This window comes from Propithecus coquereli, unplaced genomic scaffold (genome assembly GCF_000956105.1).
Source record: "Propithecus coquereli isolate 6110/MARCELLA unplaced genomic scaffold, Pcoq_1.0 Scaffold38, whole genome shotgun sequence".
In the NCBI taxonomy this organism is placed as follows: domain Eukaryota; kingdom Metazoa; phylum Chordata; class Mammalia; order Primates; family Indriidae; genus Propithecus; species Propithecus coquereli.
In genome coordinates, this window is record NW_012149507.1 from 258,811 (window position 1) to 271,667 (window position 12,857).

Consider the following 12,857-nt stretch of genomic DNA (forward strand, 5'->3'; position numbering starts at 1 on the left):
AATCCCTCAAATGATATTTCAAGTCCTTATATGACTGCCCAGTGGTAACTATCTATTTACGGTATTGCAGGTGTCCAGGCTGGTGCAGAAAGCAGCACGTATCTGGAGCTCCTGTTGGCCTATGATCTCTGTTTATTCTTCTTATCCTTTCTAATGTAAGGTATATATACATCATATGTAAAGTGCACAAATCGTAAGTATACAACTTGATCAATCATTTTCACAAAGTGAACATACCATGTAAATATAGCCCCATATCTAAAAAAAAAAGAACTCTGGGGAAGCCATCAACATGCCTTCTTGGTCACCACGCTTTCCACTCCCACCAGAAAAACTACCATCCTGACTTCTAACACTGTGGATTACTTTTACTGGCTACTCCTGCTTTTCTTTTAATTGAAATTTTTATGGAGATAATTGCAGATTTACAAGCAGTTGCTGTAAGAAATAATACAGAAGGATTCTTGGTACCCTTTGCCCCGTTTTCCCCAAAGGTAACATTTTGCAGAACTATAGCATAATGTCACAATCAGGATATTGATACTGATACAGTCCACTTACCTTCTTCAGATTTCTTAGTTTTACTTGTACTTACTTGTGTGGGTGTACGAAGTTCCATAGTTCCTCCATTACACAGAGGTTCATTTATCCACTACCACAGTCAAGGTTCCAATACCCTGAGTTCCAATACCATAAGGGTCCTTCATGTAACCAACACCCATCTCCTTTCTGAATGATCCCTCCCAACCTCTGGCAACTAGTCTAGCCTCCATTTATGAAATGTTGCCACATCAGAAATATTACATAAATGGAATCATGCAATGTGTAAACTTTCCAATGGACTTTTTCTGTTCAACAAGGCTACTCTTTTTTAGTATGATTAGAATGCTTCTTTTAAAAGCTATCCATCAGTTTTACTAGAGACCATAAAGCTATACATGCTCTTCAATGAATAAATCTAAACAAGTGCTTCTCGTCTTTTAGAAACCTTGGGGCAAATGTTCATCCTTGGGTAAGCATGCCTAGACAAAAATTATTATGATTTATCCTCTTTTAAGGTACCTATGGTAGATATGCAAAGAGAATTTTTGTATCATTCTGATCCTAAGAATCACTAGCAGTACGTTTAAAGGAAAGCAATAGTTATGCTGCCCACTTAACTACGTAAACTCTGATACCGGACTGTTAAAGGCCAAGGGAGCCTCGAATAAGGATATTCCTGGGAGTCTATCACCAGCTCTGCAAAATTAACTTGCTGCATTTTTCATTCTAACAAAAGGTAAGACTCATTGAATAAAACAGCCTCCCAAGACAGACGATATTTATTAAAAATGCTATTTGCAGAAATTCCTTTAAAAAACAACTTTTGTTCCTGGCAAATCTGTATCTACTAATTTCGTTCTCTGCTTTTTGCTCTAGTTAATCTAGCGGTACAGTCCCCAAAGAAACAGGTTGTGAATTTTCAAAAGGCCAAACCTGTAAATGACCAGAAAGTTCCTCACTGATAAAGCTTCATCTTCTTTGTGCAGAGACCTTCATTCACACGTACTCACCTGTTCTCAAACTGAAATTTCGCCAGTATGTCTTTGGCTTTGGTTTGACTGTTGAGTTGAATGGCCATGGACACCTTGGAGAGAAGAGGAGCGTGGACGCGTATGACTCCTTCGGGCACGTCAGACTGCCAATGAGGAGAAATTCAGGACATTCTGTCAAACTGGGGTGAATGTCAGTTCAGTGATGCACTTAAGAGATACAAAAATCAGTGGTGCTCTGAATTATGAAAACACGTAAACATGACCAATATTTGACCAGAATGAAATGCCGCTTTCTTTTTTTCCCGGAGATGCGCTAATAGCTAGACTGAACCTGCGATTTTACTTTCGCTACAATGCTTTGAAATTCTGAGAGGGATAAAACTGGTTTATGACAAAAATCAAATATTTCTATCAATGCACTTATTGAACAAAGTCCTAAATAAGCCTACTTTAAGCAGAATACTGTAAGTTATTATAAGAAGATCAACTTTCTGAAAATTGTAAGGATCCACTAGAAAATACGGCTTCTTCAATACAGCCATATTTAGCAGCCATGAATGGCCCAAATGGAATTCCACGTGGGCACCTAAAACACGCTCCCTCAAAGTGTGCGAAAACACCGTGCAGAGCCCGGTGTGGACGCCTGTCGGGAGGACAGTGACTCTGCTTTCCCAAGACGTGACTGGCCTGGGGACCTCGGTGCTCTCATCTAAGTAGAACATTCTTTTTCTTTTTTTTTAGTCTAACTGGGCTAAAACTAAATGGAATATTCTAAGAATAATGCTGTCTGATTAACATAAATTTCTGTTTTGTCAGGATTGACTGGAACATTCCTTTTGTTTCAAAATTTTGAATTTTCTAATCTTTTAATTAATTCTGTGTCTAGGCGATGAACAGACAAATTTGTTTGTTTGAGAATGTGGCTACTCCTCAGGTAATCATTTTAAATCTGTACCTTCTCAAAGGATGGTGTTGTCATTGTAGAAGGTTTATGTGAATTGGCAATACGTGGCCTAGAATGAATATGTTATGGGTTGAATTGTGTCTCCCCAAAGACAGGCTGAAGTCCTACCCCTTGGCACCTCAGAATATTACGGTCATTGCAGATGCAGTTAGTTAAGATGATGTCAAACTGGGGCAGGGTGGGCCCTTCAGTCAGGGGGACTGGTGTCCTCATGAGAGGAAAGTGACATACACAAGAGAGAACACCGTGTGAAGATGGAGGCAGAGATTAGCGTGACAAGTCTACATGCTAAGAAGCACCAAGGACTACCGGCATCACCAAAAGCTAGGAGACGTGCAAGAAACAGACCCTTCTCTCTCAGCCCTGGGACACCTTGATTTTGGATTTTGGACTCCAGAGCTGTGAGAGAATAAATTTTTATTGTTTTAAGCTACGCTGTTTGTGGCAACTTGTTACGGCAGCCCTAATACAAAATATTTTTAAATAGTATAAGTTCTTATAGCACTTTCCTAATATCACCAGTAAGAAACATGAGAGCATGTTGGGGAAGAGACACTGAGGGACGTGGATTTGGGAGGAGGCAGAGGCCCTGGCTCACTGCAGCCAAGCCTGCACCCCTAAAATCCTCCTTCGATCATCTCATGTCCCTCCCCTCCCAGCTGCCCAGAAGCTTCTGTAAGGTAAATTCCATGCTGTAACATTATTGGACCTATGATTGTAATAATCACATTCACCCTAGAACTTTCTACGGCATTCACAGCTGTGTGCAGGACACCTGAGCACACACTTGCAATCACCCGTTAGTCAAGTCCCTGTACCGTTCCTTCACGTGCCACACTGAAAATGTCGAGTTTGAAGGATAGATCATGACCAAAATTATACATGATATGGTAGATGTAGCCAAAGAATACCACGTAGGGAGTTAACAGTTAATAGAGACAGGAAATCATTTGTTTTCTTACCATTCTTCTTGAAGAGGGTGATTTTTGTAGTACCTTTGAAGTCTTAGGGCTTGTAATCTAAAGGAAACACATTTAGTCATTAGGATTAATGTTGAGGAAAACAAGCATATTCTGCTTTTGGAAGTGCAAACTGGTGCAATCTTCATAGAAAGACTTTGGCGACATTTATCAAATTATAAAATTTGACCCAAAATTCCATATCTATAAATTTCTCCTATGAATATAATTCTCTTGTTAAAAATGATGTCTATAGAACTTTATTCATTGAAACAGAAATTGTAATAGCACAAGATTAGACACAATCTAACTGTTCTACAATATGGGATTACTTAAATAAATTATTGGCTGTCTATGGAATATCACGCAAAAGGAGGTTTTGTAGACTGATATGGAATAATCCCCATGATTTCTTATGTCAGTAAAGTAAGATGCAGGACAGTACTTCCTGTACGCTACCATTTATGTAAAAAAGGGGGAAGAACATATATTTGTATGTGCACAGAGCATCTCTAGAGGTGTACACACCTGCATGTTCCTGTGCACACAAGCCCTGTTACTGGTGACATTATTTGTCTCCAAGAGAGGAAGTCAGAGGTGGTTAATTTTTATTCTATAGTCTTTCCTAGCTTTTGAATTTATAACTTGTTAATAAACTATTACAACTGAAATTAAGAATTAAAAACACTATATAGTACAATAGAACTAAAGGTTAAGTGTTGCTTCCATAGTATTTATAACCTTTGAATTCTATCTTGGTTCTATTGACAACTAAAACATTAAAATAAATGACATTCATATAGCAGTGTACAGTTTACAAAGTGCTTTACACACACATTATGAGAGTCAATGGTATGGCAATCCTGTGAAATAGATGTATCATTATTTTTCTCCCAGATTTATAAAATAAGAACATTGAAGCTCGAAGAACAAATGTAATTTGCCCCAGCTCATACGGCTAGTAATTGACAAAGGCTGACCTGACTCGGCTCCAGCTCCACACATATCATACTTACGCCATTAAAGCTTTCCAGGATTAAAATAAGAGTAAGAAACACCAAAGGTCTGCCCCTCCATGAAAGCAATAAACTGGCAAAAACTGTCAGTATTGACTTACTCTCTCCCCACTGCCCAGTTCAGCGATAGCCTTGAAATTAACAGCCTGAACTCCTGGCACAGGTATGGAAGCAGAATAGACCTCGCTCACAAAGAATTCTAATTATTTGTTCTCACCTGTCCGGTGGCTCCCTGGAAGACTGGCTCAAATGGTTTGCCTTTATCTTGCCTAACCTGGAACTTGACCAGTGCTACAGGGGTGTTAAAAACATTCATAGGCAGGTGTTTTAGCCACAGCTGCCTGATGCAGTAAGTAAGAATTAGGGAAAACAACAGGTAACTAAAAAACTTAGACGGCAGGGCTGGAGATTGAGGTGCTTTAAGGAATAAAGCCTTTGAAAAGCTCTGATATATTCCTGAACATCTAAAAGGCCACATGCATGCCCAACCCTGCGCACATGCTCAGGAAGGACCTGAAAAGAACACCCGCTCTCACTTCTGGCCGACCTTCAGGCTCTGTGCACGCAGGAGGCGAGGGCTTGGGCAGAGTTATGCACCGCCCGGCTGAGTGCTGAGCGTGCCCCAGCAAACACCAGAGCTCACCTGCCAAGACTAGGGGAATGTTTGAGTTCTAGGCATTCAAGAAAATCTCTGTCCAATCATTAGCTAACCGTTAAGACTTCTGTAGCCACACAAAACAAAGAATACAGACTTTACAAAATCAGTTCAGCAGAAAAGTCACTAAACAAACAGCTACAACAAGCTCTGGGCAGGGGAAAGAATCTGATTTCCAAGGTTGCCACATTATAAAATTCAAAATGCCCAGTTTTCAACCAACAGTTATGAGACAGTCAAAAAAGCCAAGGAAATATCACTTATACATGGGTTAAAAAAAAAAAGAAGTTTCAATAGCTTCAAAAGAAATTGTCTAAGGAAGCTGAGACATTGGACTTACTAGAAAAAGCCTTCGAATCAGCTATTTTCAGTACGTTCAAAGAACTAATGGAAACCATGAGTTTCCACTGCAACTTGATGGTTGCAGAAAATTATGAATATACTAAAAAAACACTGAATTGTACATTTTGAAATGCTTACAATAATCAATTTTATATTATGTGAATATTTTCTCAATTAAAACAAATTATTTCCAAATAAAAGTATTGGTTCTACTTGCTATGAAGTCACTTTGCCTGTAATCAGTAAAGGAACACAGCCATTCACCAGGATCGTGATAAATCAATTAGCAATACTCCTTCCCACCCCACTGCCTTGGCATTTACTATTCCCTTTCCCTGGATGAACTTTACCCTCCTTTCTCCTTTCACAGAACTATCCAGCCTTCAAGATGCAGCCCCAGTGCCATCTCCTCCATAAAGCCACCCACGGTTTCCCATGTTGGAGTACTTTCCTTTGTCCTCTGTCTGGCCCTGGCACAGCCAGTCTGGGGCTTCCCTGATGGGTATTCATGGCCACGTATACATTTGTCTCCCACATTGGGTGCAAGTTCCTTTAAGAACAAAGTGAATTTCAAGTATCTCTGCCTCCTTTCCAGGATGAATACAATGCCTGGCATTTGTGATCATCCTCGAGGTAAATAAAAGCAATAAAGATAATTCTTCTAAAATCTGTTTCCATTATGGACCTCTCCATGCAAATAACTGTGATAAAACAAAATTCCAAATTGTTTAGAATGCAATGGATTTACACAAAACAATTTGAGGACTAGCTATTCCTTTATTATCCAGGCACTAAAGAAATCTCTTTCCCTGTGTGTTAGACATATTGGGTACTGGATTGCCCTTAAATTGAATTCACAGGACTTAAACATCAGTTTTTGTGAGAATCATTTTAACCTTCCTGGTGAGTACTTAACAGATGTCAAACAATCTTCATGACAGACACATTTCAAGAACTTTCACCAAAAAGCACAAAACTCAGCAACATGGAAAGACCACAGTACCCTGTTATGGACCCACTTTCCACAGTGTTTATGGCCATAAGACTGATACTTCGTGAGAATATATAAGTTTTGGTTCTAAATTACAAGCTCTTTGTGCCCCCCTTTGAGAACTACGCATCTACGTAGTGAGCTATCTCTGCCCTCATGCGTCATCATTACCTCCCGTTCTATGGTCTTCCTCCTGAGCAGCTTTCGTACACTTGGTAGCTGCTTCTTCAACAGCATGGTGGCTTCATTCATCCTCCTCACTTGAGTGATTAAGAAAGATGGAACCTACAGAAGAAAAATAGCTTGACTAGAGGAAACACTTGAACTAAACCTCCCTGGTGGATTCTGGCTTCAGTTATGTAAGATAACGCCGTCTCGCCACGCGGTATCCTGGAACCAGGAACATTTGCCCTTGTGAAGTTTAGAAAAAACTATGAGGAATCCTGTTCAAGAGGGAAAACGTGTTAAAGAGCAGCCCTTACAGAATGTGTAAGGATGTCCCCAGCAACCTGGGATTATCTTCTCATACGAATATTTCCTCCTGACGACTAAGGGACTTGCTCGAGCACCTTTACGTTTCCTGGCGCTGTGGACTTCCCAGGAGAACCTGACGGTCGTCACCCTGTCACTCACCTTCCACAACATTTTCTGGTACTTAAGCATGAGGCGGATGATGTGGGCCGCGGTGTTTGCTAACAGTAGCTCTTCATAATCGGAATGCTTGCTCCTACTGAAGAAAAGGTTTGGTGCCATCACAGTAGAAATGTTCCACATACTCATTCGGTTTTTTGATTCGTTGGCAATCACTTTATTGAAGAACGTCATGAGGGCCTAACAAGAAACAGCACTGTGTCACTCTCTTGTAAATTGTCAACAGGTACTACTAATGGCTACTGTTCACTTTATATTCATTCATTGTGTCCTGGAGAACTGTCACAAGTACAGAATGGGTAAATGTGCCGTGTTTCCCTTTCATTGCCTAAAAGTGCCAAGAAGAATGTGAGCAGTTTATTCAACTATCTGCTCCACAGAAGCAGCTCCATTTTTACGCAGTTTATTACATTGGAGTCTCTATAAAAAATAGTTTGTATTTTCCTATTTTTTATCCTAAACAAGTTCGACGAATATTGAAATTAAATATAAACCAGGAAGAGAAAACACTGCAGCCCCATCACCATGAAAAGGCAGTTTTGTTTTGTTGTCAAGGAATAAAAGTAATTATGAAAAAGACCCTGAACTTAAAGCATTACTGTCGGAAACTATTTACTGTTTCCTAGGGAAAGAAAAACCCATTTAAACAACATGAGTATCTCATTCCTCAGTCTAAATGTAAATTCAATTGAAAAATCAGAAAGTTTTACTTTTTGAGTGCTATTTTTCTATTGCTTTTCAATTTTGAAATCTTCAGCTGGCCAAAGGCAAAATGCTTGTGTGCAGCTGTTCTAAGCATTAAAAGAAAAAAAAAATTTTGAGAAAGCTTAATAGAAGTTTGCTGAGCCATCCAAGTATAGATATTCATCAAAACCTTCTGAAATTAATCAAGAGGACTGAAATTCCAAAAGGAAGTGCTCTTCGGTTTCCCAAGTTTGGATTCTACTATCGGGTATTTGTAATGAGAAAATGGACAGTACATAATAGTAATAATAGTTAACATTTATTTGAGGGTTTATCATGAGCCAGGTATTATTCTTAGTACTTTATATATATTTACTCATCATCATCCCAAACCCTGTGTGGTAGGTGCTATTATTATTTACAGATGAGGAAACCGAGGCAGAAGGGGACTGAGCAGCTTTGCCCAACGTCAATTACCAAAGTGGCAGGGCCAGATTGTGAGCAAGGAGCCCAACTCTTGAGCTGGAGTTCTTGACCTCTGTGCCATGCCAGCTTCAATCTTAGATCCAGTCCCAATTTAGAATGGAAAAAAGGAGTGTGTGTGTGTGTGTGTGTGTGTGTGTGTGTGTAACATCTTCATTGGTCCTGTCATGTTTTGGGGCAATCTTCTGTTAGAAATATATTACATTAGTTGATAATTGCTGCATTCTCAGTTACATGAAAAGGTAGATGACCTTTTGACTCAGATATATGATGCCAGATGGATTTTTTTTTTGACAAAAGAATATTATTTAGACAAAGCCAAAAAAAAAATCAAGCTAATAAATTTCTAGCTTTTGGAAAATTGCTGAATTATATTAGACGTTTTCATACCATAGCCACCCCCCTCCTTGCATGGAGGACATAATATAATTGACATATATTGTAATTGACATAGATCTTTTCACTGTGTAGGGGAAGATCCTCACCACGCTGCAATGTCTGATATGAGGAGCGCTAAGAATCATCTTTGTTTTCAGCATTATGTACTGGCCTCAAAATGAGTGGCTCTTTTCAACTCACCCTTATCTCAATTTCATTTCAAAGACTCCAAATACCTGTTGTCCTTATAACAAATTTCCTATTATATGTAGAATCATTATCCAAATAGTAAGAGAAACTTTGATTTTTACCAACATACCGCAAAGAAATGAATTGGGAATAAAGGGATATTTGGGATGCAGAACTATGGGATATGAGTCTCTGAAGTGTTCCATTGCATGTTAAATGGAGAAACCACTTTCCTGAGCTTCATTTTCCCAATCTGTAAAATGACCCAATTCTATCAGGTGATCTCTAAAATTCTGAAATTCTATAATTATTTACATTGAATTATCTTCATAAATTTAAAAACATGAACATTTTAGACATTTCAGTTAAATCAGTGATTTTGAATTTCCTCCCCAAGGACACTCATCAGATTTTTTTTCTGCCACCTGAGCACATTAGACTACAGTAAGCAGCTGAGGACCAACAATTACAGTGCTACATTGTACAAGCTACGTAATGGTCCCATTTACTTCTGACACTGTTCACCTAAGCCTTTCATCCTAGGCTCTCCTGCGCCTAACGTCTCGCCCAGTGCTTGGCACAGGGTAGACATTTAATATTTTTTGAATGAATGGAATAAGTAGAAACTTAAATGCTTAAAGAAGATCCCAGGATCTCCATTCTTTCTTGTCTTCCTCCGGAGAGCGGCGGGGGAGCTTGCAAAGGCAGTGCGCTTGCAGCATGCACAGGTGGCTTAGTAAGTTGCCATCCCTGTTTTCATTTTTCCATAAGAGCCATTTCCTCTGAGCAGCAAGAGCCCAGTGACAGACCGTGAGGTCGACAGGACATACCTGGGCTGTATCCCTGTTGGCATCAGGCAGTGCCATGATCATGAGGTGTAAGGCTTGGAATTGCACTTTGATGTGAGGCCCTCCTAATAAGAAAACAGAAATAATCATAATTTTAAACAACACTGATGTGTTCTGACAGCATCTCTTACTAGCATCTGGTAGCACAGGAGGGCTCCTGACAGCTTTCCGCAGCAAGGACTCAGGTTTTGTGCCCAACAATGTAAATTTGTTCACTTGGACAGGAGCCTCCGTCTACCAACTCCCCTTTCACAGCCCACGATGCCACTGTCGAGGCAGGTGGCCAGTGAGATCCTCAAACGAATTCTGAATTTGGATAACATTTCCCTTTTTTAAGTACTTGCACAGACCTTGCCTTACTTTTACACTATAAAAAGAAGAGAAAGTTTAAGCTCAACTCAAGAGAAAATAAACTTTGCTTCTACATAACGAGGCAACAAATTGTTAAGAACATAGATTCTGGGACCAGGTTCAAATCCTGCATCTACTACTTAGTCACTGTGTGACTTTGGACAGGCTATTGAACAACCCCTTGTGGCTTCTACTTTATCTTTCGTAAAGTGGGAATGGTCCTCGTACCCACCTGACAGGACTGCTCTGAGGATCAGATGGATAAATATATGTAGAGTGTTCCAGTCAGTACCTATACATCTTTCTGTGTTTGCTCTTGTTTTTATGATCAATGACACTTATTCCAGATCTTACATGGACATTTAGGGAAGGTGACTGTAGTTTGATCTTTGGAGAGTGTTGAGTTTTTATTTCTTAATGATGACACAAGATGGCACCAGAGGGTTGGCAGTTACGCTGGGGGATTCCATCCACAACTGGATGAGCCACAACCAGCTGTGCTGGAAGTTTAATGTACACCAGAAGATCCCAGCTTTCCCCTGTTTCTCTGTGTTCCCCTCAAAATGGTCTCTGGGCGGGGAGTTCCTGGAGGAAAGTGTTATCTTCTGGAATCCATGGGGAGTTTTCAAGTTGAAGGAAAATCTATCTATATTCAACGGCTGAACGGCAGTCAGCTAGCCGCCTGTAAAGTTAACGGAGCTTTATAGTAGTGGGAACACTCTTGGGACAGGCTACGAGGTCACAGGGGGTTGTGTGTGCCAGAGTTAGGGAATAGACGACAAGTGTACACAGCCATGTAATAAAGGAACAGTGGGGGCAGTACTTATAGGATGGGATCATATTGTCTCAGCAAAATCCACATGTGGATTTTTAGATATTTATGCCAAATTTGTAAACAAAAAATGACACAGGTCCTGGATATTATTGAAAATGGCTAATACACAGACATGGGCCTGCCTGAATAACAGGAACTATTAAGAGCATGTCTCAGTGCAAAGTATGTAGGGGCAGATAAGACATTATTTTAGTGCACGAACTGCAGGATGAGGGCTGTCTCTAATCTTCCGACACAATCCAAAAAAACCTCTGGAAGAAAAAACAAGAGATGCAGATGTAGGTTTGGGACCTCTGTATTTCCATGAACTTCAGAGAAATTATGAAGTTCCCCTTACAATGAAATATCTAATTTGGCAAATAATCCATTTTCACTTTACTTAGGAAGTCTGGCCCTACATCGTTTTGCGGTTAATCTTTTTGCAGTTAATTCATTTAATGCATCATAGTCTACAGTATTCTTTTTTCCTGAGGTCACTATTTTCCCAGAAAGTTGTTAAGCTTTCTGTGAAAGGATCTAAGGCTTGATTGATGAACTATTAGTCCTTTAATTTTATGAACAGTTTTTTTCGGCCAAGTTTGAAAAGAGAAAGTAATTATACTAGTGGGAAAGAGGATAGATTCTCTGAGCTCCATTTTAGCATACCAAGGGGGACAGCTTAAACACACGCGTACACGTTCACAATTTTCCCCTTCAGACAATCTTGTTATAACTAGAGCTTCCTTTAGGTGGCAAAAAGGCAATTATTTCCTGCTGGTACCAGGCCAGAATTTTGGGCTTCCTGCAGGGTTGGCTGGTATCAAATCAATCACCTGCAATGTAGTATTTTTGCACTTCCAAAGTCATACAAAGAAATGTGGGTTCCTTTGTGACCCCTTTCAGGGTATTTTTCACATCCTCTCCCTTCAAGGAAGCATACTGGCTGCAGTCAGATAGGGATCACTAATGGTAAGGGAAACTAGGATTTTCATATCTTTCTTAAATATGGTTCTCTGAACAGGTCTGGCAATGGAGGCTTGACTTCTCCTTGTGTAATTCATAATACCGAAAAACAAAAACAGAAAACACCTCTGTGGCAGCAGGTTGTTGTGATAAAGTGTTTAGCATATAAACCACAGAACAAGGGGAAATTCATAATTCCGCAGCCCATTTTCTAGGGAGCAAACTTCACAAAAAATCCTGTGGTTTTTTGACTAAAAAAAAAAAGAGATGGAATTCTGTTTCTGGTATTGCTGCGTAAGCTCCTACCAGGTCAACCGTCCTGAAGAGAACAATAATCTCTGGAAAAAGCACAAAAGGCAACAACCCGAGGCTGTGGAGAGTGACAAGAGAAGGCCTACTCAGGGGAGGACTGCAAACCTGGAACTAGGAGATGGCACTGGGGGACTGTCCCAGTTTTCTGGCTTTCACCCTGCGGTCAGGGCACAGGCAGTGCTGCATAGGGCAGCTCAAACTCAAAGAAAAGCCCAGTCCCCCTGGTCTGAACAACCAGAGGACAGGATTCAAGGCAACCACAGCCACTGGAAAGTTACGGGGAGAATCCAGACAGGAGAGATCTAGAGACAGAAGGCTCTAATTCTGGGATAAACTCCACCCAAACCTCTGGCGAACCCACAAACCATGCGTGTGGGGGCAAGACAGCGAAGGATTAAATAACTGAACTGAGAGTTGAGCTGCTGTCTGAAAGACCACTGGCAACTTGAGTCCAGTCAAGCAAATTGTCTGCTTAAAACAGCAACAACAATAAAAAAAACCCAAACAACACTCTTTGGAAAAATATTACAGAATCTGGAGTCTCCAAACACATGTAAAGTAACAGGAAAGTGTAACCCATTCTCAAAGAAGAAAGAGAACAACCCTGAGACCACCCAGATGTTGGAACTAGCAGATAAGGATTCTGAAGCAGCTGTCGTAACTATGCTCAATGATATGAAGGAAAATGTGCTCATAATAAATGAAAAGATAGGTCACCTCAG

General features: G+C 40.2%; 1 protein-coding gene across 1 annotated transcript in view; it reads right to left on the minus strand.

The window, feature by feature from the left end:
- ARHGAP28 (Rho GTPase activating protein 28) overlaps positions 1 to 12,857 on the minus strand; it is a 180,298-nt gene that overhangs the window by 14,156 nt on the left and 153,285 nt on the right. The window contains exons 12-16 of the mRNA XM_012652101.1: positions 9,678 to 9,760; positions 7,096 to 7,293; positions 6,634 to 6,747; positions 3,462 to 3,518; positions 1,554 to 1,678 (exon numbers count right to left, since the gene is read on the minus strand). Of these exons, the coding sequence (XP_012507555.1) occupies positions 1,554 to 1,678; positions 3,462 to 3,518; positions 6,634 to 6,747; positions 7,096 to 7,293; positions 9,678 to 9,760 (577 nt within the window). The remainder of the gene's footprint in view (positions 1 to 1,553; positions 1,679 to 3,461; positions 3,519 to 6,633; positions 6,748 to 7,095; positions 7,294 to 9,677; positions 9,761 to 12,857) is intronic.